General features: G+C 50.1%; 8 protein-coding genes across 8 annotated transcripts, besides 7 other annotated features; 3 read left to right on the top strand and 5 right to left on the bottom strand.

Annotated features, from left to right (window-relative positions):
- Positions 1-2,220: 2,220 nt before the first annotated feature.
- EKO05_0009516 (Protein argonaute) lies at positions 2,221-5,856 on the top strand (the record flags this gene model as incomplete). Its single annotated transcript, XM_059637559.1, has 9 exons — positions 2,221-2,469; positions 2,804-3,063; positions 3,114-3,548; positions 3,603-4,148; positions 4,196-4,309; positions 4,363-4,583; positions 4,633-4,884; positions 4,934-5,234; positions 5,286-5,856. The coding sequence occupies 9 exons, from the start codon at positions 2,221-2,223 to the stop codon at positions 5,854-5,856; spliced, it is 2,949 nt and encodes a 982-aa protein (XP_059493542.1).
- Positions 2,248-2,286: a tandem repeat.
- Positions 5,857-6,792: 936 nt separating the features above from the next.
- On the bottom strand, positions 6,793-7,699 carry EKO05_0009515 (uncharacterized protein; the record flags this gene model as incomplete). Its single annotated transcript, XM_038942434.1, has 2 exons — positions 6,793-7,392; positions 7,442-7,699. 2 exons carry the CDS (start codon positions 7,697-7,699, stop codon positions 6,793-6,795), a joined length of 858 nt encoding a protein of 285 aa, XP_038794905.1.
- Positions 7,700-8,302: 603 nt separating this feature from the next.
- Positions 8,303-9,098, bottom strand: EKO05_0009514 (uncharacterized protein; the record flags this gene model as incomplete). Its single annotated transcript, XM_038942520.1, has 2 exons — positions 8,303-8,926; positions 8,979-9,098. The coding sequence occupies 2 exons, from the start codon at positions 9,096-9,098 to the stop codon at positions 8,303-8,305; spliced, it is 744 nt and encodes a 247-aa protein (XP_038794904.1).
- Positions 8,416-8,453: a tandem repeat.
- A 2,640-nt stretch (positions 9,099-11,738) lies between the features above and the next one.
- EKO05_0009513 (Uracil-DNA glycosylase) lies at positions 11,739-12,971 on the bottom strand (the record flags this gene model as incomplete). Its single annotated transcript, XM_038942725.1, has 3 exons — positions 11,739-12,053; positions 12,112-12,571; positions 12,628-12,971. 3 exons carry the CDS (start codon positions 12,969-12,971, stop codon positions 11,739-11,741), a joined length of 1,119 nt encoding a protein of 372 aa, XP_038794903.1.
- A 611-nt stretch (positions 12,972-13,582) lies between these two features.
- Positions 13,583-14,097, top strand: EKO05_0009512 (uncharacterized protein; the record flags this gene model as incomplete). Its single annotated transcript, XM_038942424.1, has 2 exons — positions 13,583-13,828; positions 13,882-14,097. The coding sequence occupies 2 exons, from the start codon at positions 13,583-13,585 to the stop codon at positions 14,095-14,097; spliced, it is 462 nt and encodes a 153-aa protein (XP_038794902.1).
- Positions 14,098-17,897: 3,800 nt separating this feature from the next.
- Positions 17,898-18,322: a mobile genetic element.
- Positions 18,323-18,977: a dispersed repeat.
- Positions 18,365-18,555: a mobile genetic element.
- Positions 18,978-19,129: a mobile genetic element.
- A 45-nt stretch (positions 19,130-19,174) lies between these two features.
- Positions 19,175-19,729: a mobile genetic element.
- A 1,328-nt stretch (positions 19,730-21,057) lies between these two features.
- Positions 21,058-23,124, bottom strand: EKO05_0009511 (peptide transporter ptr2; the record flags this gene model as incomplete). Its single annotated transcript, XM_059637558.1, has 7 exons — positions 21,058-21,706; positions 21,782-21,968; positions 22,101-22,240; positions 22,301-22,409; positions 22,469-22,617; positions 22,682-22,862; positions 22,926-23,124. 7 exons carry the CDS (start codon positions 23,122-23,124, stop codon positions 21,058-21,060), a joined length of 1,614 nt encoding a protein of 537 aa, XP_059493541.1.
- Positions 23,125-23,707: 583 nt separating this feature from the next.
- Positions 23,708-24,556, top strand: EKO05_0009510 (uncharacterized protein; the record flags this gene model as incomplete). The annotated part of the gene is made up of 1 exon (XM_038946882.1): positions 23,708-24,556. One exon carries the CDS (start codon positions 23,708-23,710, stop codon positions 24,554-24,556), a length of 849 nt encoding a protein of 282 aa, XP_038794900.1.
- A 119-nt stretch (positions 24,557-24,675) lies between these two features.
- Positions 24,676-27,007, bottom strand: EKO05_0009509 (uncharacterized protein; the record flags this gene model as incomplete). Its single annotated transcript, XM_038942553.1, has 2 exons — positions 24,676-26,299; positions 26,364-27,007. 2 exons carry the CDS (start codon positions 27,005-27,007, stop codon positions 24,676-24,678), a joined length of 2,268 nt encoding a protein of 755 aa, XP_038794899.1.
- Positions 27,008-27,526: the final 519 nt, after the last annotated feature.

The following is a 27,526-nucleotide window of genomic DNA, read 5'->3' as shown; positions in this document are numbered from 1 at the left end:
GTTGGACTGATTGTTTGGCCAAAATGAAGATCTGATTAAGGATCCGACTTTGCTTTTGCAGGTCTGAGCATGGCGTTGGTCACCATGCCAGGAACGAAAATAGCCATTCTTCAAATGAACAGTATACTCAAACTCACTGGACTTCTGAGTGCTACATTACGAACATTGCAAGCCCTTTCTGATGCATTGTGGAGTAGATTGAGCTACAGCAGGCCGTAACCGTTGAGTGCTTATGGATTGTAGAAATACCGAAAACATGTAAAACCTCAGAGAACTAACACATATGCCCTATTAACCGTGACTGATGCTGGTACCCGTTCAACTGCGCTTCGTGGTGCCGCGCTTTTAACGCATCTCTGGAAACACGGTCATTGGTCGATGGCGGGTGCTGCAAGCGAAGTTTGATCCAACATCGCGCCTTCCACGTGTACATAGACCTTCCCAACACCGTTCCGTGTTTGACCCTTAACTACTGCTCCCATACATCTGGATTTGGAGAGCACCAATGATGGCCTGAGATCCGTTCGAGATGCACCTGGAGGCTGGTTTGTGGTGTCACGTCGATAGATGCTCTAGAGCGCGGGAGGAGTGGGAGGCTTACATTCAAGGACCGGAGTTGGTCGCGGAGAAGAGGGTTTGAGCAGTGAGTGACGTGAAGGTTTCGGCTCGAGCACTATATTCTTAGACCTTCTGGATCAGGATGCACGCGTGCGGGAAACATGGAAAACGCACTCAGCTGAATAGCCTGGACATCAGTGATGGAAGAGAACACCTTGGCGTTGTTATCTATGCCTATGTTTGTGAGCAGTAGCTGGAAGCTATGCAAGAGACAGGGCTGCGTGTATGAAAAAGCTCGAGGTACGGGATCAAATAGTACGAGATACGGACTTGATCCTGGACAGCTTTCCACGGACCACTACAAACCGAACCTGCATGACTCCGAGAGCCGGAACTGGTTGCTAAAGGTGAGAAGCACGTCTCGGCGTCGTAGAGATCCAGTGTATGCCGCCTTGGGTTGGCGGCTTGATGAAGGTTGGCAACTCTTGTGTTGATCCTTGTGGTTGTGCCTCATGAGGGCCTGTGAGACCTTGCGAGACTCTGGATATATCAAGGTAGAGTAGCAATAATCATGCTTCATTATCAGTAGTATATCTCAGAGAGTCGTTCCTACATAAGCTGGTGTTATTCCCAGAACGTTCGTCCAAGCTGTCTCTCACTAGCATCGTCCTATCTCCAGATCGCCGCTCAGGCTCACCGCCAACTCTACACTCCGTTATCTTGAAAGAGCATTCCCAGCCTCCAAAAAGGCTTCTATCACTAGCCTCACGTCTCGAGGACGCTTCGCTTCCCATCTAGCGCGTACCAGTGTTGACCTTGAGAAAATATAAACAATCCGTACAAGGCCTCCAACTTGCTTCCTTCACCTCACAACGACACTCAACTTCTCCAGTCCGCTACTCGACTGTGCAGCAAGTCGGCAAGGCCACTAATTCTCACCATCACACTAATCGAACGACAACACCCTCCCACTTCAACATCATCACGAGCAGGCTCAACAAGCTTACCACGGCAGGCAGTACAGCCATCGCTTCTGCAGGCAGACGTGCGCTCAGGACTTCAAAGTATATATACTCCTCCCCAAGCCTCTTCGCAGTCCTCTGGGTAGTGTTTTGCTGGTTGCTTGCAGAGTCACATGAGAGCTTGCGCCCGTCCGCTCCGTTACCGCTCTTGCGAGTGACCTCAAAGTCACCATGGTAAGCACATGCGCTCTTGCCCATCCTGTTTGACGCCACATGCCCCACTCTCCCTCTCTATTTGAGCCTGCTTTGCATCACCCTCCCCTCTACCTTCTTTTACCCAGATCGCCATTTCGACGCTCCTTTTTGGTACGCTATTTCACACAGCTTAAATTTCTTACCTTTTCAATTGTTTACCTTACATTTGAGCACCCAGATGTTCAGCTTCCTTTTTCGAACATCTCACTGACCATACTCAGGCTGATCTGAGATCCGCCCACAAACGCATACGACGCCCTCTTCTCCACCCGACTCAACGATCTGAGATCAAGGTGCTTCACTTCCAGCTACGACCAGTCGCAATGCGTGCGCATCATCGGCGTGATGGCTATCTGCAGCGCGGATGCATTCGAACGGCTTCCGGCATACGCCATGTCACACAACTTCCAATCCCGTTCACCGCTAACGTGCCGCAGAGTTCGCAATGGCTGGCCCAGCGAAGAGCCGCGCCCAGAAGGAGAAGCAGCAGCAGAAGCAGCAGCAGCAGCAGACTCGCTCATCCAATGACTCCTCCTCGGCCTCTCGCGACCCCACGCAGCGCTCTATCAACAAGCTCGATGGTAACAAGGATCCTCAAGGCCATGGCCAAGGTGTCTTGGACTACACCAAACCTAATGATCTGAAAAACTTGTCTGAGTTCCTCGGTATTTCTGGCTGGTACACGGCCCGTGGTGTGAGTGCAAACAGCCCCTCTCCAGCCTGCATATGCATGTACGCAAGCAAACGTCGTCGCGCTCGACACCGACTTCGCGTACCGTGAACGCACAGCATAAGGACCTTTCTCATTCCATTCCTTTCCCAATCCTCATCTGGCACACATTTTCATATTCCAACATTACCCAAGTCTCCGAACATCTTGTCAGCTCGCTCCCACACTGTCGTTGTACATTTGCATTTATCGTTGATTTTGTCTCTCCTTTATCATGTCTTCCGAAGCCGTTCCCCTGTACCAGGATGTCTACTCCTACCGCCCTAGGCATGCGAATATGGATTTTAACTCAGAGCAGCATTCCGTTCCAGCCGCACTCCCTCAGCGACCCAAAAACTTCAACACATACGGTAAGGAGACTACGATCATGCTCAACACTTTCAACGTCATCAAGTCTCCGAACACTATCGTTCACCAGTACGACGTCGCCTACTCCGGAGATGCTAAGGACTATACAAAGCGCGCACTGCTTCAGAAGATCTGGAAGTCGAAGACCGTTAAGTCTGAGCTGGGCGAGCCAGCCAACCTTTGGATCTGGGATGGCCACAAGCTTGCATGGTGATTGCATCTCAGCTCCTCGTGATGACTTCTCCACTAACTTGTTTCAGGTCTGGAAAGCGCCTCCCTCGTGACGACAACCGCATCACGGTGGACCTCGATGCCGAAGAGGGCAAGGAGACTCGTGCCGGCGCTCGCGGAAACAAGCACACAATCCACCTTCGCTGGACACGCCAGGTGGACTTCAGTGGCCTACAAGCCTTCTTGAATGGTCAAGCCTCGTGGTCGACCGAATGCATCGACACCATCAATTTTCTCGACCATGTCATGCGCGAGGGACCGTCTCAGCAATACACCCAAATCAAAAAGTCCTTCTTCCAGCGTGGTGAGCAGCGCTTCGACCTTGGCGGTGGCGTTGAGGCTTTCAAGGGTGTCTTCGCTTCCCTTCGTCCGGTCCTGGACGATAGATTCAACAAGTCACTCTCCGTGAATGTTGATGTCGCGAACGGCACTTTCTGGCGCGCACAGGAACTCACTAGAGCTATGTAAGATCAGAGTACTCTATGCACTTCTTTGAACATCTCACTGACGTCCTTCAGAGGCCAAGTCTTTGGCTGCGGCCTACCCCAGTTCGTCGCGCGCTTCAAGGAGGCTAAACGTGACTGGAGGAACTCGATGCTCAGGAGAGACCTTGGCTCTTTCAGGAGGGTTGGTGTTACAGCTACGCACACCAAAACTCCGACACAGTGGACAATCGACGAGATCGTCGCCATGGATGCCGTCGAAGCCAAGTTCGCCGATCCCGACGACCGTCGCCCAGGTATTACAGACAAGCAGCGCAGGCAGATCTCTGTTGCTGCCTACTTCAAGTCAAAGTACGAAATGGTCTTGACTGCCGGCATTCCCGTCGTCAAGATGACGAAGAAGATCCGTGGTTCACCCATCTACATGCCTATGGATGTTCTTCGCATTGATGCCAACCAGCGTTACAACACCAAGTTGAGCGACACCCAGACCTCCAACATGATCAAGTTCGCCGTTACCCTCCCGAAGGAACGTTGGGCTGCTGTACAGCAGGGTGTCCGTCTCCTGAATTGGGCGAACGATCCATACCTGAAGCACTATGGGCTCCAAGTCAACCCCAAGTAAGTATCCCAACCTTCTTCTGTGATCAGTAGCTAACAAACTACAGTGCCTCAAAGGTCAAGGCTCGCATCCTTCCTCAGCCGACTGTGCAGTTTGGTGCCGGCTCCAAGGACGCAACTATCAAGCCGCAGGACATGACTGCCGGGCGATGGCGCCTCGAGTACGTTGTTCATGTTCCTTTCCCTCAGGTTCAGTCAGCTAACCTATCTACAGTGGTCGCAAGTTCGCGGTGAACAACGACAAGCGCGCCCTTCGCGCCTGGGGCGTCTGCGTCATACAAGATCGGGGAGCTCCTCCTGCACAAGCTGTTGAACAGTTTACGCAGAAGTTTGTTCATATCTACGAGAGCCACGGAGGTAAATTCGATGCACACCCGGAGCACGGCAAAAAGCCTTGGTTTGGTCAGGGCAATCTTGCTGACGGAGGAGAACTTGGTAAGTTTATCTACATGTTCAAGTGATCTCCAGCACTAACAAGTCGAAGTCCAGAAGGCCTGGAACGGGACAGGCAACCGCTACAACACAACGCCTGGCTTCTTATTCTTCATAGTGAGCAACCGCAACGTCGAAGTGTATCGCCGCATCAAGAAGTCCTGCGACATCCGCTTTGGCGTTGCCTCTCAGGTCCTCCAGGCCAAGCATGTCATGTCGGCCTCTCCCCAGTACATCTCCAACGTCTGCATGAAGGTCAACGCCAAGTTGGGTGGTTGCACTTCTGTTGCGAAGAGTTCCCTCAGTAAGCGCTCCACTACCATAGGTCTATCAACATGCTAACACGACGCCAGTCCCCAAGCTGAACCCCAAGGCCGCTTCCACTCGCACGATGGTGGTCGGCGCAGACGTTTCTCACCCTGCTCCTGGTGCCGGATCTGGAGAGGCTGCTTCCTTCGCCGCCATCACCGTCTCGGCTGATGCATTTTTCGTCAAGTACTGGGCCGACGTTCAGACCAACGGAAACCGTGTCGAGATGATCACGACGTCTAACATCCAACACCACTTCGGCCCCATGGCCAAAAACTGGATACAACGTCTTGGTAGCGGCCATGCGCCTGAGCGTGTCCTATTCATTCGAGATGGTGTTTCTGAGTATGTACGCCTCAAAAAGCCGTTATAACATTACATTCTGACATCTCTTAGGGGTCAATACGCTGCTGTGTTAGAGGAGGAAGTCCGCGATATGAAGGCCTTCTTCGCCCAACTTGGAGTAAAGATGCCCAAGTTTACTGTCGTCATTGCTGGGAAGCGCCACCACATTCGTTTCTTCCCAGACGCTGGCAAGGGTGACCGTAACGGCAACCCACTCCCAGGAACACTTGTGGAGTCTGGCTGCACACATCCGTTCGAGTTTGATTTCTACCTCTGCTCACACGTCGCCATAAAGGGTACCGCGCGTCCCATCCACTACCAGTGCATCCTCAACGAGGGTGAGTGGCAGGCCGCCGAGCTCCAGCAGTTCATCTTCGAGCATTCATACCACTATGTCCGCTCAACCACCCCGGTGTCTTTGCACCCGGCAGTTTACTATGCTCACCTGGCTGCCGACCGTGCTCGTGCTCACCTCAGCGACAGCCCTGTCTCTTCCGGTAAGAAGGAGTCGCACGCTGACCGCACCTCCGAGACGGGCTCTACGAACCGCAACGTCGAGATTCCTCCTCTCATGCCCCTTCAGAACGCTCGCGGTCTGAAGGATGTCATGTGGTACATCTAAGATGTTTGATTGTGACCAGCACTCTGAGCAGGCTGCAGTGGTGGGATGATGGTGTGAGAGACTCTGCATGTGCAGCTTCGGCGACGAATCAGGTTTACTGAGGAAGAAGCAGCTTACGGTTCAGGTCATCTAGTTCGGCTTCCAATGTTCAGTCTGCAATGACAAGGTTATGAACAGCCTCCCAAATATTCAGGTTGGTACGCGATCTTCACGGTTGATAGTTGGGTCGCTAGATAGATTCAACAACCAGTACATCCATTCTTCGTTCTTCTGTCAGCCGAGCGTGTTTACCGATGGACTCTGTATTGAAGTTTGTAAGATCGTACACATCTGCATGAGTGTGCTGGTCAGCTTCAGAAAAGTTGCATCTTACCTAGTTAAACAGGCCAGATACAACCGCGTATTTCTGTGAGACCTCCGGAAGCCTTTGGTGTAGTCTTGTAAACCGCCGATTTCTGAGGGACAAAGGTGAAAGGTCTGGGAGTTAGTAGGCTACAGTAGTCGATTGCGTCGTATCTACTGGACTCCTTTCATAAATAACAGTTAGATGTGTGCTAGGTAGGGGATTTGCCGCAACATGAGAACGTGCTTGCTATTGGGACGTCGATTTGCGAGGGAGACGCGCATGGTGGCGGGATTACGCAATTGAGACCGTGATGGAAGAGAGTGTGTGGCGAGCTTGGGAGATGCGACGAAATAGGTGTGGTTGAGGATATAGTTTTGCTAATAGCAAGAAGGTCAGCATTCGAGAAGATGGCGATGTCTAGGGTGTGCACCACTGTGTAGTGGTGTTCGACTCGTTGCAGCGTGTGTGCCTATACAGATTCTTGCTCTTTGATATGGTGTGCAGGAATCATGAACATAGAACTTCGGCTTCCTGCGTTGCCAATACACCCTCATTTATGTGTCTTTTCGTACTACACGATTTTCCCTGCATCATCTACTCTTCCACCGCACACCACCAACCCACTTGACCCACCCCTCAACCTCCTGCGCCTTCGCCTCATCCTGGTCCACGCCTCCCTCCCTGATCAATTCGACGGTATAGTAATATCGTGCCAGACCCTCGTTGCTTGCAAGTCTGTGCACAAAGCTGTGACAAGCCCTACACAACCACGCCACGCTGTTCATCACCTCTTCGTCGTGCCATCCCCTCTTCCTCACCCGATCATGTGTGCTCTTCGGTATCAAATGATGGTAGGTGAGCGGCACCCAGTCTCTCTCGCACAGCTCGCATTCAGTCGTGCGCGTTGTCACCCATATTGGGGGTGGCAGTGTGACGGCGGAGATGTAGGATGTGAAGACAGGTGTCAGGAGGTTGTGATGGTCATGTGTATCGCTGGGGCTGGGGAGGAGCGCATAGGATTCCAGACTGTCTATAGCGGTGGGCGGAAGGGTGGTGAGAAGGTGTATGTATGTTGAGGCGGAGAGGGGGGTTGTGTAGGTGTCTTGGAGGAGAGTGGAGTCGCGGAACTTGGGGTACGACAGGGTGCGCAGATCGGGTGGGAGAGAGGGGAAAATGAGGCCGCTCAGGTACTGGGTTAATGTCAGTAGTGGCCAAGGTGCTTGGAAAGGGAAGATGCACATCGATGAACTCGCCTAGGTCTTCAGCGTCGCTTGCTGAAGGCGTGCTGGTTGAAGTGGTGCTGGGAGCTTCAACTTGCGGTTTGGCAGGCGCAAACATGCCCACAGGCTTGTATTTTGCGCTCTTTTTGGCCATTCTCTTCTTCTTGGGCTTCGCTTTCTCGGCCGGCAGTGCGAGCGCCTTCATAATAGGCTCGCTCATGTAATCGCGGAAGGTCTCATAGTTTGACTGTTCCTCGGCAGGTATGGGTTCAGCCATGATCTATCGTGTATCGGAAATTTGTCAAGTACAGCCACAATCGCGCAGTGGCGAGCATCAATGGAGGCATAGTGGTGTTTATGAGCTGGGACGAGTGATGACGGAGCTGTGAAGTTGACGATCGAGAAGTGGCGCGCCATTGGTGGGGCTCCAAGGCTCAGGGGCGCTCAAGGGCTTCAGAACCCGATATACGAGAAGTACAGGCCTTCGAAGTTTCCAGAGGACATGCTCTCGACCAAACAACTCACATCTGGCGTACAAACCATGTGCGAGGGCATGCATAGCACAGAGAAGATAGGTCTTTGCAAGGTAGCACAAGACTGGATCCAAGCGTTAAATTAACTGGGATTTGCAGGCCAGGAAATAGGTGATGTCGTATTGCTGTGCCTGCTCTGATAATGACAAGCTTCCAGTTGACATGGAAGTGGCTGGGGTTTCTGTGTTCCCGCCTATTGTCTGATCACAAAGCATCTTTAGCAACTGCTGAAACGGTGAACCAATACCTCCGCAGGCTATGCAAAACACAATGACCAGTCCGTACTGTTGTGCGATGACCGTTATAGGCCAACACGCACTCGAAATTGTCGATAACTCTACGACAGTTTACTTCTTCTTTCCACCCTTGGCCAAGCGGTTGGCCTTGCCCATAGCCTGCTCCCTCCTCCGGGCTTCACGCGCCATGAGCTCAGCCTTCTCTTTGTCCAGCTCCGCACGCTCCTCAGCCTCAGCCTTCTTGCGCGCAGCCTCGGCCTCACGGCGCTCCTTGACGAGCTTGAGACGCTCAAGGTCGGCACGCGCCTGGTCGGTCTTGCCCTCGGCATGTAGCTTCTCGTAACGCTCCTTTGCCTGCTGTGCCTGGAGAGCCTCGCGCTCACGACGGGACAGTTGAGAGACGTCCTGCTTGCCCTTGCCCTTGGCGGCGGGTTCTGGAGCTGCGTCGGGGTCGACAGGGGCTTTTGTGGCCTGGGTGCGCGCTTTGGCAGTGTGGTTGGGGTTCGCGGGCATGTCGTCGTCTTCGCTCTCTTCGTCGGAGGTGGGCAGGTCACCGGCCTCGGGAGCCTTCTTCGATTTCCTAGCTATCGCTGCTTGCTTGCGAGCTTTGGCGGCGTCGCGACGCTGCTCACGGGTCATCTCCTCCTGGTTCGGCTTGCCATCTTCGTCTTCGCCGGACTCCTCAGAGGAAGAGCCATCCTCACTCGACTCCTCGTCGACCTTCTCGGGCTGCTCCTATAGGGCTGTTAGTTGCTGTTCTCGCCAGCCTGCAAAGAGCTGTACGTACGCCCCACATGCCTACGACCTCGCCATCAGCGTTGAGAGGCTGCAGATCTCTCGAGAACTTCTTGCCACCTCCGCGCTTGATCTTGTTAAACTTGCCACCGCGACCGCGTGCTGAAGACATGTTGTGGGGGTGTGTGGGCGTGTAGAAGGTGGTGTGGTGTAGTGTAGTTTGTTCTCGGGCTTCTGTGCGCACTCGAGTAGTTTTTAGTGTGGTCGTTCCACCAGCGGTCGTGTATCGCGAACGGCTGGAAGTGGTTTGTTGTTGGTGAAGTGGTGTGTTCGTGGTTGGGTTTTGGTAGTCGAGAGATTTTGTAAAAGTGCGAAACTTCAACGAACGGAACGTCAGCTTTTCACTCAGTACGACTATGTACCGAATACTAATAGCCTACCTTTGATACAAATTACACAGACCTGCTTAAACAAAGCACCACAAGAGTCACGCCCAACTTAACAATAAAATCCCACCCCACCATTTCAGCCCCACCCTCGCAACTGCGCCATCATCTTACTCTCTCCAACCTGCTCATTGGTCACATCGAAGCCCTGCCAAAAACGTAGACCGCCTAACCCCAAAAAGCGTAGCGCGGCTTAGTCATCGTAAATCTCGGTTTTCCCTATCTCCCGCGCGCCTCTTGGAACTTCTTTTCTTCTTTACATAAACTGAACACCTCCGTATTCACTCTGCTCTTCGTTCAAATGAGGATGATGGAGGGGAAAACGGAGGTCAGAGCGATTTGCGTCTGCTTACCCCCTTCTCTTCGTGGTCCTCGTGGCCTGGTGGAGCGAAGGTAAATATAATGGACGGTACATATTTTTGGTCTTTTGAAATTCGTGATGATGCAGGTCCACGATTGTGTGTATATGCTCATCAAGAGCGATTCGTACTGCATCCCTCACATCTGGCGCGCCGGTCTTCTCGAATTTCTTGTGTTCGGAGTCGGCCAAGTATCGCCGCTATTGCAAGCGTTGTTGGTCTCACGCTCATTCTAGCTTCCAACTAAGTTCACTATTTTTGGCTACAAGGCATTACCCTTTTTGGTCGACCACAAGTACCTGTACACCAGTTGTCGTTCGCGCGTTGTGAGGTGTGTTATGCGTGTCGTGCTATTCTGAGTATCAGAAGTCGCTGCTGCTAAGTTGGCTTCCAGCGTGGGTCTATATTCGTCCCTTTACGTCACCTAGAGACAGGACCTTTCTCAGACCTGACCCTTGCTTTCTGATCGGTCGATTATTATACTCGCCCATCATGAAATGTGTCGTTTGGGTCGGCGGCATGCATCTTCGCTATTATATCAAAAATAATCGCGATACTGATTTGACCTAGGTAACTAGTAGCCAAAGTCATTCGTTCCTTCGCAATCCAAACTACAGTATATGTCCGTTACAACTATACTCCCGTGTTGTTCCGTGTAACGAATCAGGCCTGTCCTTCACCATCATCTTCGATGTCTGCAGCAGCATCAGCTTCTCCTTTCCTCAATCTCCCTTCCTCCATACGTTCGAAGATATATACCTACGTCCTCTCTCCACTTTCAAAAAGGAATATCACGACCATCAGTTATGCACTCAGCTGGCCGTATCTCGATGACCCAAGCAATACCACGTTTGCCGGTACAACGCCGATCGACTTCTGCACATGTGCGCGAGAAGATACTCGCCATGAAGAAGGCCAACACGAATCCCACTTCTATACACGCCACCAGTGCTGTGGCCCGAACGTGCACTTCACATGTCCGAATCAGGGCCTGTGACTTCTGCAAGCTGCGCACGGCCAGTTAAACATCTTGCGCCTGGCCACAAGTATCGAACTCGAACATCGCCCTAAGGTAGCCATCTTGCGAGTCTCAAGGCAGGTCCATGATGAAGCACTTCCGTTTCTATATCGTGGTCGAAACTTCCTGTTCCTTACAGGGCCATGTCTGAGGGGGCGGTATCAGGCCTATGCTACGATGCAATGGCTCCAGCTCTTGAATTCGCAAGCAAGGAAGAGTGTGGAGGAGCTGGGTTTGCTTGCGCAGCCGTACCAAGAGGACTGTTCGGTCGCTAATGTGGAAACATCATACACGAAGTTCGTTGTGTATGTTCGAGATCGCTTGCATGGGTTCAAGTGGCTGTACTTGGATGTACGGGACGAGAAGATGTATTGTGCGGCAAGAGGCCTGTTACGTCTATTCAAGACGGAGGACGTAGAGGTCATGATGCGAAAGCGATGGGAGAATACATAGAACGAGATTTCTTCAGTTCCACGTGCTTCGTTACCGTTGACTATGATCTGAATAGTAGGACGATTGACAGCTGCTGATTAGCGCTGATCAGAAGTAAACTGCTTGCCACGCATCCGAACAACGTGCTCTCATCCACAAACATTGCCCTTCTGGTGAAGCCTACTGACTCAGTCAAGGGCAAGTAGCAGAGGAGATAGGTGTCTGAGAGAGCTTTTCTCGACTTTCAGTGTGTGGTCTATCTAAGGAAGATCTTCAAGTATACTGGCGCTCAATCTGTGATTGATGCCGTTGAACCTTGGCGCACCATGGTCGGTTTTGAGAGGCAGCTCATTCTTTCAAGACAAGAGCTTCTGACATGTACGGTTTCGGACCTTGCTACTGAAATTGGAGGACCGGGATGTGAAGACCGAAAAGTGGCCCACTGCGGGGGTATAGTTGTGCGCCTGTTCGAGCTGAGTCTCTATGCAATGATCCTTCTGCACCTTGCAGATGGCAAAAGTCCGGTACCTGCATTGGCCCAGGGTTGAGGCTTTCGTTTACAGTCCAGCTTCCCTCAGAGCCGCCTCTTCGTCGGAGTCGATTTCAGCCTCTGGGTCAGCGGTTTTATCGCCGCCGCTGTCCTCCATGGTCTTACTCTGTAGTGCATTTGTAGCCTGTGACGGAGCTTCGTTTTCCTTCGCGCTTGGGCTACCCTTCGATTGGAGTTTGTCCTTTGGGTCCGTGGGCTGGCCGGTCTTGCTAGGCTCGACGACGTCTTCGGGGTCTACGTTCAGGTCCCAGTCGATACCGCCGTCCTTACCGTATCGTTGCACAAGCCATTCGTTCGCCTTGGTAAAGTGATGGCAGTCAAACTGCGTTAACATTAGCATACGCATGCGGGGGTAGTATAGCCTGGATTTGGTAGCTTACGAAACCTCTCATTGCACTCAGCGGACTAGGGTGCACGCTCTTCAAGATGAGATGTTTGTCCACTGGAATGCCAACAGTCCTTTTCTGCGCAGGAGAACCCCACGCCATGAAGACGACGCCATTATTGCGCACCTTCACAACGGTATCAATGACTTTTTGTGTCAGCAGCTCCCATCCCTTGCCCTGATGCGAGTTGGCCTCTCCCCTGCGCACCGTCAAGCATGTATTGAGAAGTAGAACTCCTCGATCTGCCCAGGGTGTTAACAGACCACCCTTCTTCGGGGGCGGCTGGTAGTCAGGGTAGTCTTTCTTGAGGGCTTTGTAGATGTTCTGCAGCGAAGGCGGTGCAGGTGTAGGAGGGCGGACAGAGAAGGAGAGGCCGTGGGCTTGGTTGGGCCCGTGATAGGGATCTTGGCCTGTGATGACGACTTTGACAGTGTTGAGTGGTGTGTGTCGTGACCTGGCCAGCATGGTAAGCTGTCAATGCCTCATCGGACAATAACTACAAGTGCATACCAGGAGTACACGTCCCTCATCGGCGGGAACACGGTCTTTCCACTACTCAGTTCTTTCTTCAAGAACCTCTTCAGTTCCAAGAATTGTGGGTTGACAAGCACATCCTTCAGATGAGACAGCCAACTCTCATGTAATGTGTCGAGCTCTAATTGCAGTAGTTCTTTCTGCTCGTCTGTGAGCTTCGAGACCCACGCGTCTCGGTCGAACTTCGCGGCAGCAGCCGAAGAAGTGTTTGCGTTCGGAGAGGGTTTCGGTGCGCCGAAAAACGCCGTGATGCTGCCATTTGGCTTTGGCTTCTTCGTCGCGTCGGTCGCGGCTTCAGCAGCTTTGCGCTTGAGACTCATTTCGCCAGAGTTGGTTTTAGGGAACGGCTTCAAGCGCACAAGACGAAACGACGTATGATGCTGATTAATTGAATAGTGACAGAGGCGCAGACACTTGATGTGTTGAGGTAGGTTATCTAGAGCTCAGTTGCACAGCGTGAAAGCAACGCACGCGACGTGACGTCGATCACCTCGCGCTCCGCCGTTCTATGATTGGATAAAGCCTGGCAAGCTTACACGTGATCAGGCGATCGCGTTTCGCGTCCATCCGCGTTGCCAAGGATGATGTCATGTCTGCTGACTGCAGAGAACACACAACGGCAGGGGTGCGAGCAGGCTGCAACAGGCGTGGCTTCCCAATCTTCCAGGCACATCGAATCAGAAGAGATGCTTGGTGGGATCTGCATCGCTTTGTATTTTCCAAGACCCTTGTTTGCCCACGGTTGCTTGCCATTGCTAGGCAGCATCACGTCAAAGTTTGCAGAGAAAGAGAGGTAAACATGGGATATAACAAGGCTGTATCTCTCTCACCTCGGTCTACAACCACTCTGCGCCCGGTTCTGTGACCGGCTTCTTCACCCCTACCCAAAGAACAACAAATTGAACTTTACCTTCTACACAACAACACCGAAATGGCTTCCTCCAACCCCGCAAACTTCGCCAACCTTCCCAAGGACGAGCTGAAGGAGATCGCAGCCAAAGGCGGCCACGCTTCCCACGGTGCTCACAACGACTCTGCCAACACCGAGCACCCAGACCGTAACCCTGACGGTACCTTCACCAAGGGCTCTGAGCTCGCCAAGGAGCTGGGCGCTCAGGGAGGCCACATTGCTCACCATCAAAGCACCACCAGCAGTGCCATCAGCGACGAGAGTGGTGTACATGGTTCTCCACCTCGCATCATGTTCTTCGATTTACTGACACCCTGTAGCGTAACCCCGATGGCACCTTCAAGGCCGGCAGCAAGCTCGCCCACGATCTTGGGGTCAAGGGTGGTCATGCGTCTCACGAGCATGGTCATGATGGCCAGAGTGGTGATGCTGACGCCAACGGTCGAAACCCGGACGGCACTTTCAAGGCTGGCAGCCAGCTCGCTCATGACTTGGGTGTACAGGGCGGACGCGCTTCACACTCGCACCAGCAGTAAGCTATGCGTACCGGTTGGTTGAGGTTGATACCTCCAGTGCAGAACTGAGGCAAGAAGAGTGACGACCTAACGATTCAATGTTAAATGTGGGAAAATATAGCCTGGGTAACGCTGTGACCACACAATGAGGCTCGAGGGCCGATGCTGTTTACGTATGATATAATAGTCTTTCTTAACTTGTTCTTCCACATACGACCATAGGACGTTGAAAACAAGACTTCCCGTTCGCTCAGCCCTATTTAAGCAACGTACCGGCGGATTAGTAGTTAGGTGGGTGACCACTAGCGAATACCCGCTGTTGTATGTCTTTTTTTGTCACTTCTTGCCCTGCTAACTTGCTGGATGACGGCAGCGTGTGGACCCTCTATTGCCAGAGCAATACAGCCAACATTCTGCACACCAAGACCCTGCACGTAAGTACGGCCTCGGCTTCCCTGGCGCCCGCAATAAGGACGGCGAGATCTGGAACTCGTGCGTCCATCCGGGTTTCGTCGAGACAAACCTCGCCGACGGAGTGAGCGGGCCAGGTTTTTACATGCCAAGTGTCTTCTCCGTTTCGCACATGGTTGGCATGATATGGCCGGCCGATAAACGCTCATACATGAGTTTGTTCTTTGTGGCGGGTCAGGACATGACGGCTGGGTAAAGTAGTGGGTAGCTGGAGATGTTCAAGCGTTTCGGAGAGCCGACGTGGCAGATTGATCCTACTAATGATGCGCAGCTCGGCGACAAGTTGGAGGAGTGCACTAGGAATTTGATGCATGAGGAAGGTAGGGTGGGTTCGGTAATGGCGTAAGTCGGATCCATGGTAAGTGAGAGCACTGGGGTTGCCGCTTTTATCCGCTACAGACTGCTACACATATGCGGGAGTCTCTTTCGAGTCTGGCTCAGATTGATACTTTTGCGTCAACTCCATCCAAGCAGCAATTTTGCCTACCGATCCTTACCAACGAGCCGGCAGATCAAAGTCCACTCAAAGAGGACGCAAAACCTTTCCGTGGCAGGCTATATCAGGGAGCACAGAGTCCCCCTTAGTGATGTCCTGAGCCTCAAAGGAGTTTTCTTCATAAGTCGATAATTTGGTCATGACCCCGAAAAACACTTCCGTAGCTGGCTTGAAACCCCCGTAGTACCCAGACAGGGTCTCCTCTGTGGGTATGTTCCACATGGCATGCAGGCCAAAGATGTCTGTCAATCGGTCGATCGCGCGCTGCCCATTTCAAGATGGTTGGCGCAGCAGAAATATAGCGCTCCGAAATCTGTGTAAGCTACTGGAAAGGCGTGGAGAGTCAACGTTCTCACACAACAACATAGTAAGGGTGTATGCCTATCTCGTGCAGTCGTGGTAGTGTTCAGGTTGCGCGTTGCAAGCCATGACTGAGCTTTTGTGGGAGCTACTTGGCGTGAGGCTGCTCAATTGTATTTCAAATCGCCAAAACCAGTCGATTTATTGATAGGGATAGATACCGAGGGACAACCGGCCGAGCTTAAACCCAAGAGGGAACTCCATACAACGATTGTAATCCCATTCTCATCGACAGTAGCCATCTTTGACCAATGCATCTTCACTGCAAGCTGCTTAGACATCTCAAATGACATGAAAAATAGGAAATACTTACGCACTATTGTGGTTAGGATTTAGTTAGCACACGTAACAGCATTGAGAGAAAGAGGTGTTACTTACAACCTATTTGCAAGAACAGCCCGGATTAGTGCGTGCGAATAATACATTAGTAAACAGAGCAGCACGCGAATGACTTACGCTCTGATTGCAGGGACGGTCCGGTTAACGAATGAAGTCACAAGAATCTGGGTCTTAGGAATCACTTACTAGCTATTTGCAGAAACGAATTGGTTAGCACTTATACATGATCTCTTAAATAGTATCAGAGAGCAAGATCGACTTACTGGCTATTTATAGAAGCCGTGTATCAGCAAAAGTTGCTAAAGTTATCCCGTGGACAAAGATGGTAGGTTAGGAATTACGTACACACTGTGGGCAGAATCAGTGATTAGCTTACATATACTATATCTAAATGAAGTTATGGGGTGAGAAACTTACGTCCTGATAGCAGCAACGCTTTGGTTAGTATAGTTTTGAAAATAGTCAAAGCAGGGATCAACTCACGTCCTATTTGCAAAAAAAATAGTTAGTAAATGATCACGACAGAACCTTCATAGGGCAAGTCATAGAATACGTACCCACTGTACGCAGAAGCGATTTAGTTGGTATTCTAACATTTAGATACTTATTAATCGTAGAGGGATATCTTACTGGCTGATCAACGAATTAGTCTTTTCCGTATACGCAACAGTCAACGGTACACAATAGTGTAAGGCAATGGTTACTTACTTGCTGTACCCAAGAACAAGCCGGTTAGTTAGTTACAACAAACTTTTCATTAAAAGGACAGTGGAGATAACCTACGTCCTGTTCAAAGAATTTAGTAACAGAAACATACAATGCAGGATCTGACCGATAGGAGCACTTACGCGTTTCTCGACAGAGCTTTTCTCAAGCTTCCGCTCTTCCATAATTGGTGCGGCTGCAGCAAGTCCAGCTGCCAGGAGGGTGAAGAAAGTGTAAAAATTCATGTTGGGTAACGCTCTTAGGGTACGTCTAACGGAGTGAACAAGTTTGAGGACTCGATTGTCTCTTTTGTCCTCCGGAAATTGAGGAATCTGCAGGCCATACAAGTATACAAAGGACAAAGGCTGTGTCCTGCCCAATTTCGGCCCGTTGAGTTCCAGTCTAGGGGCATGGACCAAAGATAAAGGAACTCCCGCTCTCAGTATTGACCAACAAGAACAAGCTTAGCTGCTGGCTGTCCTTGCTAGCTTCACTCTACAAACTGAAACAACCCCGATACGTAGAGTTTGATTACTAACCACTGTGAAACTTAACTACAACATTCATGTTACATATCACAGCACATTAGCGTTTCGCGTAGACAAACTGCAAATCATGTCTGACTATAAGAGTGCGTTGACTGGTTCGAGCCCTACATGTAGCCTACTCGACTGTTAAGCAGTGGGCAGGCTTCAACGGGTGAGCGTTTTTGATAAGGTACCGTAGTATCTGGTATGAGCAATGTAGGCGGGCTCGGCAGTAGGTAGCTGGAGAGCGCGTTCTACTCATTTGGTATTTCTCAGCAACGTACAGGATATAACTCCGCTACTGGAGGCCTCTGATTGGTGCAAAAATATGTGTCTGGAGGTTTCGTACTCTTGGTCAAATCCCCTGCCGCCTCGACAGAATTATACTACTGACGCTAGACATCACAGTACATACGTGAGGTTCCGATTGAGTGATAAGAGGGAGTGTGAGAATTCTACATCGAATGAAAACGAATGCTCATTGGTCAAATCACCGAAAAACAGCCGTGCACACGTAATCGTACGACCAGTGAGTGCTAGAGTGTCGTGCCGTGACAAGGCACTGGGTGTTTAAGCCGAAACAGGAAGTCGGATGGTGGCTTGCCTACGTCACGAGAAGTATGGCTGACATTCTGTCCATGGGGGCACTGTATAAATGCTGCTCAAATGTATGCACCCACCCAAATTTGGAGCGATAACATATGAACAGAGACTAGCAACACGGGCAGGTAGGTAGGTGGCTAGCTTTCTGTGGTTGTCACGTTTTGTCTTGCATGCTATCACCCAACCTGTCACTTTCACTGTCAACCAGCAATAGCTGGCCAGTCGGAACCTCTCGCTTGTCCTCTCGCTTTTCTATGACGTAATCTCGATCGTACAAAGGGGGTCCCTGAGCAGGCTAACATTGCTAGAATGTTCTAGGTAACGTGTTTCACTAGTAAGCGGCCAACACCAGTATCCGGCCAACCCCACCAAAACGCGTCAAACTTCTTTCATCCCAACTGTAATGGCTCAACCACAACGTACTTAAGCCTCCCTTACAGAGGGTAGATGCCTTCTTGCTGCCTCTGCTGTTAAATTAGGACGCGTTTAGTTAAAAAATAGGGCTGCTTTGCTCTACCAGGTGCCTCGTACAACGCTCCGCTGCCGCCTCTAGGGTATTAAGTTAAAAGACGCGACAACGTCTGTTAACCTTAAGCTTAGCCCTGTTAAAGAGCAGTCCCTTACTTAGTAGATCTTAGACCTTAATTGTTATGGATTTCCACCCTAGATTATTAATGTGCGACGAATAGCAGACACTCTCCTTACTACCCGCAGCCAAAATCCTCCTCCTCCTTTGCTAGGCAAGAACTGGGTAGCACGCTTTATTAAGCGCCAGCCAGAACTCTAGACAAAGTGGAATAGGAAATTCCATTCACAAAGGGCACGCTGTGAAGATCCTGTCAGGATTAGCGCGTGGTTCAGGCTGGTAGAGGAGACACGCCTTACATATGGGATACCTAATAAGGACATCTACAACTTTAATAAGACTAGGTTTATAATAGGTGTTGCCTTAACGTCTAAGGTTGTTACTAGCTCTGACACAGTTAGACGCGCTACAGTTGTTTAGCCAGGCAATTGCGAGTAGGTGACAATAATTAAGTGTGTTAACGCGTTAGGTTGGTCTATCCCACCCTTCCTTATACTAGCAGGGAAGCTCTACTAGGCTAGCTAGTATTAAGACCTCCCACCTGACTGGACTGTTGCTGTTAGTAACAACGGCTGGACAACAGATAAGCTAGGCCTTGACTAGGTGAAGCACTTTAACAGGCACACACAGACTCGCTTATTAGGTGCTTGTTAGCTACTCATCCTTAACAGTCACAGCAGCCACGCTACACCTAAGTTTAATTAGTACTGTAAGGACAATATAATTATTACCCTCTATATGCCTCCTTACACCTTACACCTTCTCTAGCTACTAGACGTTAGCTGCTACTCTCCTCTTAAGGTAGTGTATGGACATAAGGTGTCTAAGCTTGCCTGCTAAAGCATCTTCTATGTTAACAAGCTTGACTTCCTATAGATGTACCTGAGGATTAGACCAACTGCTCTATTAGAGAGCAATATTAAGGCTAGATTTTAAGCAACAGGGCTTATCCCATTTAATCTAGAGCGTGTCCTGTCATGCCTCACTGTTATCAGAACACTATTACCACCAGGGACAGCAGCAGGACCAGCAGGGCTGTGGACAGCAGAGACACTACGTACAGTTGACCAGCTTTAGCAGCAAGCTTGCCTTATACAAGATCTCCTTAAGCGTTAGTTATAGAGTCTAACTAGTTAAGCTATATCCCAGCTTGTTAAGGGTTGTTAGCTTGCAATACAGTCAGCAACAATCTTAACTTAGGAGAATGCTAAGCTACGTGCTTTAAACTAACACTAGTAATATAAGTGTTAAAAGCGTAGACAGTATATAGCACGTGGGGGAGTTCTACAGGTTAAGGAAGCTTAATTACTAGTCTTACAGGCTAATAATGTGGTTAAGGAGGAGGCCCAGGTTGACGCTGCCCCACAGCGTCAGCGAGCACTACTAACATGTAGCAAATGCCACGTGTAAGGCTACAACAGGACTTAATATAGAGCTATCTAATCTATTATGCTTTAAAACCTTACTTAATTCGACTGCGTGGTTGTGGAGTAATTGCACGCCAAGTTAGGCTGGTTTTGGTGGGGTTGGCCGGATACTGGTGTTGGCCGCTTACTGGTGAAACACGTTACTCTTGTGAATGATGACTAAGTACTCAGTGCAAGGCCTGTTGATGTCAGTCTGTTCAGGCACCTCCCTTGTAACGGTGTAAGTATGGGGTGGGTGCGTACATTCCTTCAGGCACCTATACAAGCGCCTCTCCAAATCTTGCTCTACTAGCAATCGTTTCTTTGTTCATGAGATTGACTCAAAGCGAGTCTGACAGTGAGTAAGAAGTTGCGTAGACAAGATGGTCGAAACAGCAGGCACTTCAATAGCCAGAAAACATGAAAGTTGTTGAGCCAAGTCCAGAGGACGTAAGTACACACGATTACGAGATTGATCTCTGTAAGCAGGTTATCGATTTCAACTGCTCCTGGAATGACGGGGCTACGTCCTGCCATGATCTCCTGTCAGCTACTGCGACCAACACAGGTATGTAGCCAGCTGGATTCACATGTCTCCGCTTTGTAGCTGTCAGTGCAGTTTCCCGAACCTGGATGACGACCAAGATTCGAAGTCGGTCGCCCCTGTCGCACGTATCGCACGTACGGACACGCTATCCTGATCCTCGGCCAGCGCCCCTATTTCGCTTCCATCTGCCTGTGCTAGTTGTTGAGTTTTGATGCTTAAACCCTGAAAGATTGCTGTGGAGTTTGGTATAACTAGGCTGAGACTAGGCGATGGAAGATTCCTAGGCCCGACTTCCTGCGGGAACAGGTCTAACCGCCAGAATTCCCGAAACAACGAGTGACAAGAACGAAGACGCTATTATGGAACACAAATTGGGACATAATTAGCACTGTTCAACATACGTCTATGATTTCTTCCTAAATGTTTGGCCACGTCCTCACGACATGACATATTCGGAGACGTTTGATAAGTCAGGCTGAATGAGCACTGCCATTCAGAATTTGCAATCGGATATACACCAGCATTCTCGTATCACCCCAGCAGAGCTGACTGCTAATACAAACCTGCCATGTGGCTCATCAACCAGAGATTGTTGTCAGTAGTTGTCTCCAAAATTGCACGATATAGTAAAGAAACTGTATAAAAAAACATTGACGGCCCATAGCGCCAAGGCAAGATGGTTTTCCTGTTCTGATATTGCTATTGACAAAACGTAGTTGCGCGCACCGCAAGAAAGAAGGAATGTCATTACGAGATCAACTGTAAGATTGGCATCTGCATCTAGATGTACGTTTATCTTGAACCTGGATCAATGTTCTTATGAACTTCATGCAATGAGCTTGATTATCAAAGACATTCTTGTTAACGCAAACAGCATCAGTGTATATCGCAAAGACGTCCAGGAATGCGCGTTGTTGCCGTAAGAATGATTAGCATATATCTTATTGTATTGGAGCATTCTCTTCAACGTCATGTTTACGAAAGACACACCAAAACAATATCGAGCACACTGCCAAAGCCCCAGCAATGGATGCGTATACAATAACCAGCCAGGGGTCTCTTGCTGCTGGACTGATAGCAATACCTAACACTGAGCCTAAGCATGCGCTCAGTTGGACCACGGCCTGCACCACACTTCTCATATCCTTTGGTGCATGACTGTATGAGTACTGACTGGCGGTGACCAGGCCGAAGATCTCCGCAATCGCTAGTGTCACATACACTGGTAGTTGCGTCCAGACGTTGATATCGTTAGGTATGCTACCATTGTCAGAGGCTGGACACTTAAGGGGTGCATTGTAACAGGGACCAGTGTTATACACCAGCTTTTGAAGTCCCGATGCATACGCCATGGCGCCACCACACACCAGAAAGGCCACAGCGATCCGCTTTATGGGACCGAAAGCGATGCGCCGTTTGGCTAGAAAGTTGTACAGGCTTTGGATTATGGGTCCAAAGATGACGCAAGCTACGCCAGCCATGGCTTGAATCATGTCGTTGGGTACACCGTGAAGGTTCATTTGACCAGCTTGTGAGATGAGATTATTGTGCATCTGTGTAATGGCGAGATAAAATAGTGAAAATGAAAAGCTGTCCCAAAGGTCAGAGTTTTTGCTTTGTGTATGCCATCAATCAACTGAAGGAGTGAAGATGGGGTAGACTTACATAATGCGGCAAGCAAGTAAGCCTTCCTTCAATTGATCCACGAAGCTGTCCTCCCAAGGGACATCGACTCCTTGAGATTGTTGTTGATAACATCGTTTCGCATGATCTAGATGAAATCCATTTCGAGCCGCCAATCTCAATACTCGGAAGGCTTGAGGAAGGCAGTTTTCCCCTGGGGTTATTCTGACTAATTGAATTTTTGAATCAGCTTTGTACACGGTAATATAGTGGCTTATAGTAAAACCATAAACTTTAAGCTTGCACAGGGTGGCTTTATCGGGAGAGGGGTGCGCACGGTGGTGCTAGAGGAGTTATTTACCGAGTCTGGAACGAAGTAGGATAAGTAGTGCAGTCGCGAGAAACAACGACGCACAGGCCATAAGGTAAGACGTCCAAAACCCAATCTGTCGCTCTAAGAACGTGGCTGGTATTGAAGAAAGAGAAGCAATGTTCGTGAACCTAGATTTACATCTAGTGAGGATGGCTCATTGCAATATTGCAGAGAAAGGTTGCACTGACCAGTAAAACGCGTTGTACAAAAGCTGCAAAGTGCGAGCGGCATTTTCGACGGCGAGCGTACCGTCCTTCTGGACGACGACCTGTGGCTTGTATTTTGGTAGCTGATCACCTATGGTCATATATCAGTGCCGTTCCAGTATACATGCCAGGCTCAGAAGCATTTCGCACCTATGAAAGGCGAAATCGTTGCCTTGATAGCTCCAACACCCAGTGCGATAAGAACCATTGCCGCAATCAGGCCTGGAAAGCCTGCTCCATGGTCTAAAGCCACTGGCAGGGACGTAGTGAGCATGACAAGGTTACCACACAATGATAAGCTACGTCCCATGTACGATGTCAGCTTTGCAGACACCATTTACTGTGGACCACGTAGGAGCTTACCACAAGCCAAGTAACAGAGTGTTATATCGTCCCAGCCGAATATCGGAAAGAAAAGCGAACAACAACGGACTCAGGAACTGGAAAATGAAGAACACATTGGATATGGCAGTTGCGGTTGATTGACCCAGACCAAGCGCTCCTGGAACAGCTGGAACGCCTCGCTGGTTCTGCATGTAGTTCTCTACCTCAGTTGATGCATAAGCTCACAGTGAACAGCCATGGCGGGTTTGGATTCGTTACTTACGCCACGTTATGACTGTTGAATAATAACCAAACCTCTCCGCAGCTCCGAGAAGGGCGGCAGCCCAGGCTTCAAAAGGCACTTTTCCAACGATGTGAGGGAGGTCCTGTATCTCGTCTTCGGTAGCTTCTCTACCCTGTAATGCGGTCGCGTAGACAGATGGAAGTGGTCGGGCATGGCCCTTCTCCCCATCATATTCCATACCGGCTAGTTTGCGAGAAGCGTAGCGTTTTCGACAGGTCAAGTTTGAAAAATGTAAGATGACTTTTCCTGTCCATAGGTTTAGCTTGAGAGAAGAAGCAGTGCTTTTGTGGTGCCAACGCACATTCAGTTGGCATCAGTGGTGTTCACAATCGGACTGCCAAAGACTGCATGTCATGGATTGGCGTTTGGAACCATCAATACCTGCGAATTGTCGATGCGAGTAAATTGAATCTCTTGTTATCTGAGGCTGTCACACGAACATGCCAATTTTCTCGAAAGTTAGGTGCTGCATGCCAAGAACCTTGGAAGCCAAGATGAAATTGCCTCAAAAGCACTCTGCTGCAGGTGCACAGTGGTGCCGCCACCCACAGGGTGTCAGGATTGAGTTAAATGGGTTCCCCACTTCATTTAATTCGGAATAGAGGGGTCTTCAAGGCCCGTGACTCCTCTTGTGGGGATTGATGTGATGCAAGTCACAAAATTCAAGCCTGCATCCTTGCTACATGTCATAATGTGGACTGTCTGATAGCTTGAATATGAGCAGTTGAATACCGACACTCCTCAACCTGACTTCCACCACAATGGCTTTGAACGCAACGACAACAAAGTTTCACATCGGGTACAATGACACAACGGTCAAGAACTTTGAGCTACGAGATGTTTCTACGTGCTTGCAATATTTACTGCCAACGTTGCACACACTCCCTCCAGATTTTTCACTTCTCGATATTGGATGCGGGCCGGGGAGCATAACCTTCGACCTGGCACGGCGCTTTCCTCAAGCCAAAATCATTGGCCTAGACCAAGATGTCACTGTCATCGAGCGAAACCAGGAAAACATTGCGACATTGGCCCCTGGCACCAAGTTGGAATTTCGCGTGGGTGATATTTCAAGGCTAGAATCATTCTTGACGGTTGATGAGATTGGATGTTTTGATGTGGTCCATGAACACACCACACTCATCTGCATACCGGATAATATCCCTGTACTCAGGCAGATGAAGCTTCTGGCCAAGTCAAAAGGCGGTATTGTAGCCTGTCGCGATGGTGACACACAATCACAAATCATCTGGCCGCCATGTCCTGAGACTAAAGAGCTTCAAGAACGGATCTATCGCATGAAGGGTCTCGAGACGCAGACGGGCCGACGACTGAAGACCATGGCGCTGGAGGCGGGCTTCCGGATTGACCAGATCACCGCTTCTGCGAGTGTCCTTTCCAACATCACGGACGATGAGCGACAAGCATACGCAGGCTCCATGCTGAACATCCTGGCCGACGAAAAATCGGAGTACCGTCAAGCTGCTGCGAAGTTTGGCTATACAGACGAGCAGGTCGAGGTTCTGAGGGACAATATGCGAAGGTTCATTGCCGCCAAAGATGCCTGGAGATTATTGATTTGCACAGAGATTTTATGTAGATTGGACTAGTTAGGCCTGAAAGTGCTTTCGCAGTCATGAACGGCATTTCAATTATCCTCTCCACTGTTCAATTTCCGAACGCAATAACGCATAACACACCAATAATCCTTACTCCGACTGGATCTTCATCACCAGCTAAACGCCTCATCGACAAGCACATATGGGCGAGTTCGAGCGCTACCTCTCACAGATTGGATGACTTTGATCCGTACATCGTCTGCTAAACCTGGAGGACCCGATACCACAATCGCCAGTGGCCCCTTGACATCGGCTTCATGATCGACTAATTCCTTGTAAATGATAGAACCCAGTTCGAATCGCTGCCCAACAAGGGTCTCCACCTTAACGTTGGAAGATAAGGCGTTTAGTGAAGCAGTCAAACCCTCGACAAGACCATGCTTTCTACTTGACCAAAAAAGCTTCGTGGGTCGTGTTTCACTTTGTCTAAGCAAAGGTAGACACGCTGTGATACCCACACCACCAGCGATACACAACATGCTGCTGCACTGCGCAATCTGGAAAAGTACTCGGCCAGAGTGATCGTACGGACCGTCTATAAGGACGCGCAGACGAAACTGCCTTTCATGCGACCCAGAAGCTTTGGCGGTCAGAGTTTTTGTGATGCCCCCTCGAGCGCGTGCGAAGAATGTGGTGATTGAGGTAGGGTGCCAAGAAGCCGCCTCGCGAATGGCCACGTCAGCGATGGTATGCTCGACAGACCCTTTCTCGTTGTCCTCATCTTGCCCAGCACCTGAGTTCGATTCCGAGTGAGATTGAGGAGACAACCGATTCTGTTGGACTTCGTGGCTTGAGCCGCTGACTGAAAATGGATGGGTCTCCCAGAATCGCCAACTTAGGGTTGGAAAGCAGAGATACGCAACACCTTCAGTAAGAGCCTTACCTTCTATATCAATCCGTATGTACTCGTTATCCGCGTTCGGGATCAGAGTGACGATGGCTGTCTGGCTGCCTTGGAAGACCATTCGTCCAATTCGAATCAGACGCTCAAGCGCCCAGATTCCTGCTGGTACGAACATCCAGATCTCGTAACCCCAATTGTATTGATAGACATACCAGATGTGGTAGTAGTAGCCAATGAGGAACAGGAGGGTTAGAGCAATGTGCGAGATGATGAAAAGTTCGTAGAACTGTTGTCGAACTTTGAGAAGAGATAATGGTACGATGGCACAAACTGCAACAGTGCCAACAATACCCCAAATCCAGTACAGACGCAGTATCTCGGCAGCGTAGCTGCCGGATTTGACGTAGTGGCCCCAGAGCATAGCGGAGTGAATGACAGTCTGGATGACAGCCCAATATCCTAGCCAGCGATGGAGTAGGAGGTATGTGCTATAGCTCCAGTCCGTGAGGTATAATAGGAAGCTGTTTCGAGACGAGAAGAGAAACAATGCCACAACATTGCCCATCGCCATTGTCCCGGCACGATCACCCATGCTGCCGACAGTTTGTTGGTCCTGGGATGTGTAGCTGGCTTGTGGTTGCGTGATGGAGTATGGAGCTATTAGGAGGATGATGTTGAGGAAGCTGATCAGGAGAATGTAAAGACTCTGTCCCCGATTCGGTACCACTATCGCCTCTGCCACAGGCTTACGGTGATGTTTACCGACGAGTGGAGGGTATATGAGCATGGATTTTACGTAGCTCCAACCCCAACTTGATTTCAAGCTTGGGACGAATCGTAGGAGAGAAAGTAGAATGGGCAGGAAGACGGCCACGACGGCGATCACAAGCCTAATACACATTAACTTCGGTCATTGATTTGGACTGGGTCTCCCTCCGCGGTGGCTCTACTCACGTCATGGTGCTATGACCTTTCTCGTTGGCCTCGAAATCCATCAAATAATTATACTGTAGTTGCCATTGCACAGGGCTCACAAGTTGGGTCTTGTTTAAAACGCCGCTGCCCCCAGTGGTGATGGCTAGGGGACTCGAGACTTTGTATGGTACTAAGCCTTCCGGGATCGATGTAGACACGGAAGCTGTGGTAAAGTTTCCGGCTATCGCATCGCTCTCATCATATCGTGCAGCGGATAGTGCATCATGGTATGATATTACGGGCACGTACTGGTAGTCGCCTAGGGTACCGGTTCCGAGATGTGATGCCCAATAGTCTTCAATTAACACCAATGGCGGGTTGTCGCTCAGTGTGCAGTAGATGTCGATACAAAGGGCCATAGTCTTGAGGTAGGAAGCGTCCTGGACAAAACATTTTGGTGGCGTAGAGACTGCATTATGCGCTGTTCCATGGTTCTCGGTAGGGACCGACGGCGTGCATGACAGCGTCTGTTTGCGAATGACGCTGCGGCAGGCAAAGGTACATGGCGGGTTGTAAAGGGTCTTGCCATATCCTATTAGGCCAGTACCATCGGCTGTTACACCTAATGTGTATAGTAGTAAGGTGATCAAGCTCGATGCAAGCGAGATGCGTAGTTGCACCATGGTGGTCCTGTACTCCAGATGCTGTCGTTAGGGGAAAAGACACGGGAAAATGGATCTGGAGCAGTCAAGATCTCATGTCGTACTTTGGGAGTTATTCTAACAAGTCTTTAATGTACATGGTCTTATACCGTGCCACATCATGGGCTCTTTCTGTGAAACCAATGGTTGGTCTTGGATCATAAAGCCACGATACAAAAGAGAGGATGCGCTATTTTGTGTTAGAAGGCGGTTAAAACGGGTATTGACTACCTGTTTACGTTAGCTAGTTTGGAATGATAATTCGTCTTCTATGATAGAGGCTATCTTGAGGGCCTTTGAGCGGATTCTAGGGCTTGGCTGCAGTCTTGGGAGTCTTGGTTGTTTTTATTTCTTGGCGTGAGCAATTTGGCTGAAGTAGCGTCTCGCTTAATCGATGCCACATGCGCCCCAGCTCGTCACAGCATGAAGAGCCAAGAAACAGCCAAGCAGCGGCTCAAAGGCAGAATAGGCTCACTAGTACTTGATGCTTGGTGCTTGTCT

The sequence above is a fragment of the Ascochyta rabiei genome, chromosome 17 (genome assembly GCF_004011695.2).
Source record: "Ascochyta rabiei chromosome 17, complete sequence".
Classification (NCBI taxonomy): domain Eukaryota; kingdom Fungi; phylum Ascomycota; class Dothideomycetes; order Pleosporales; family Didymellaceae; genus Ascochyta; species Ascochyta rabiei.
Note: the sequence above shows the minus strand (reverse complement) of the source record. Positions and strands in the feature narration are given on the sequence as shown.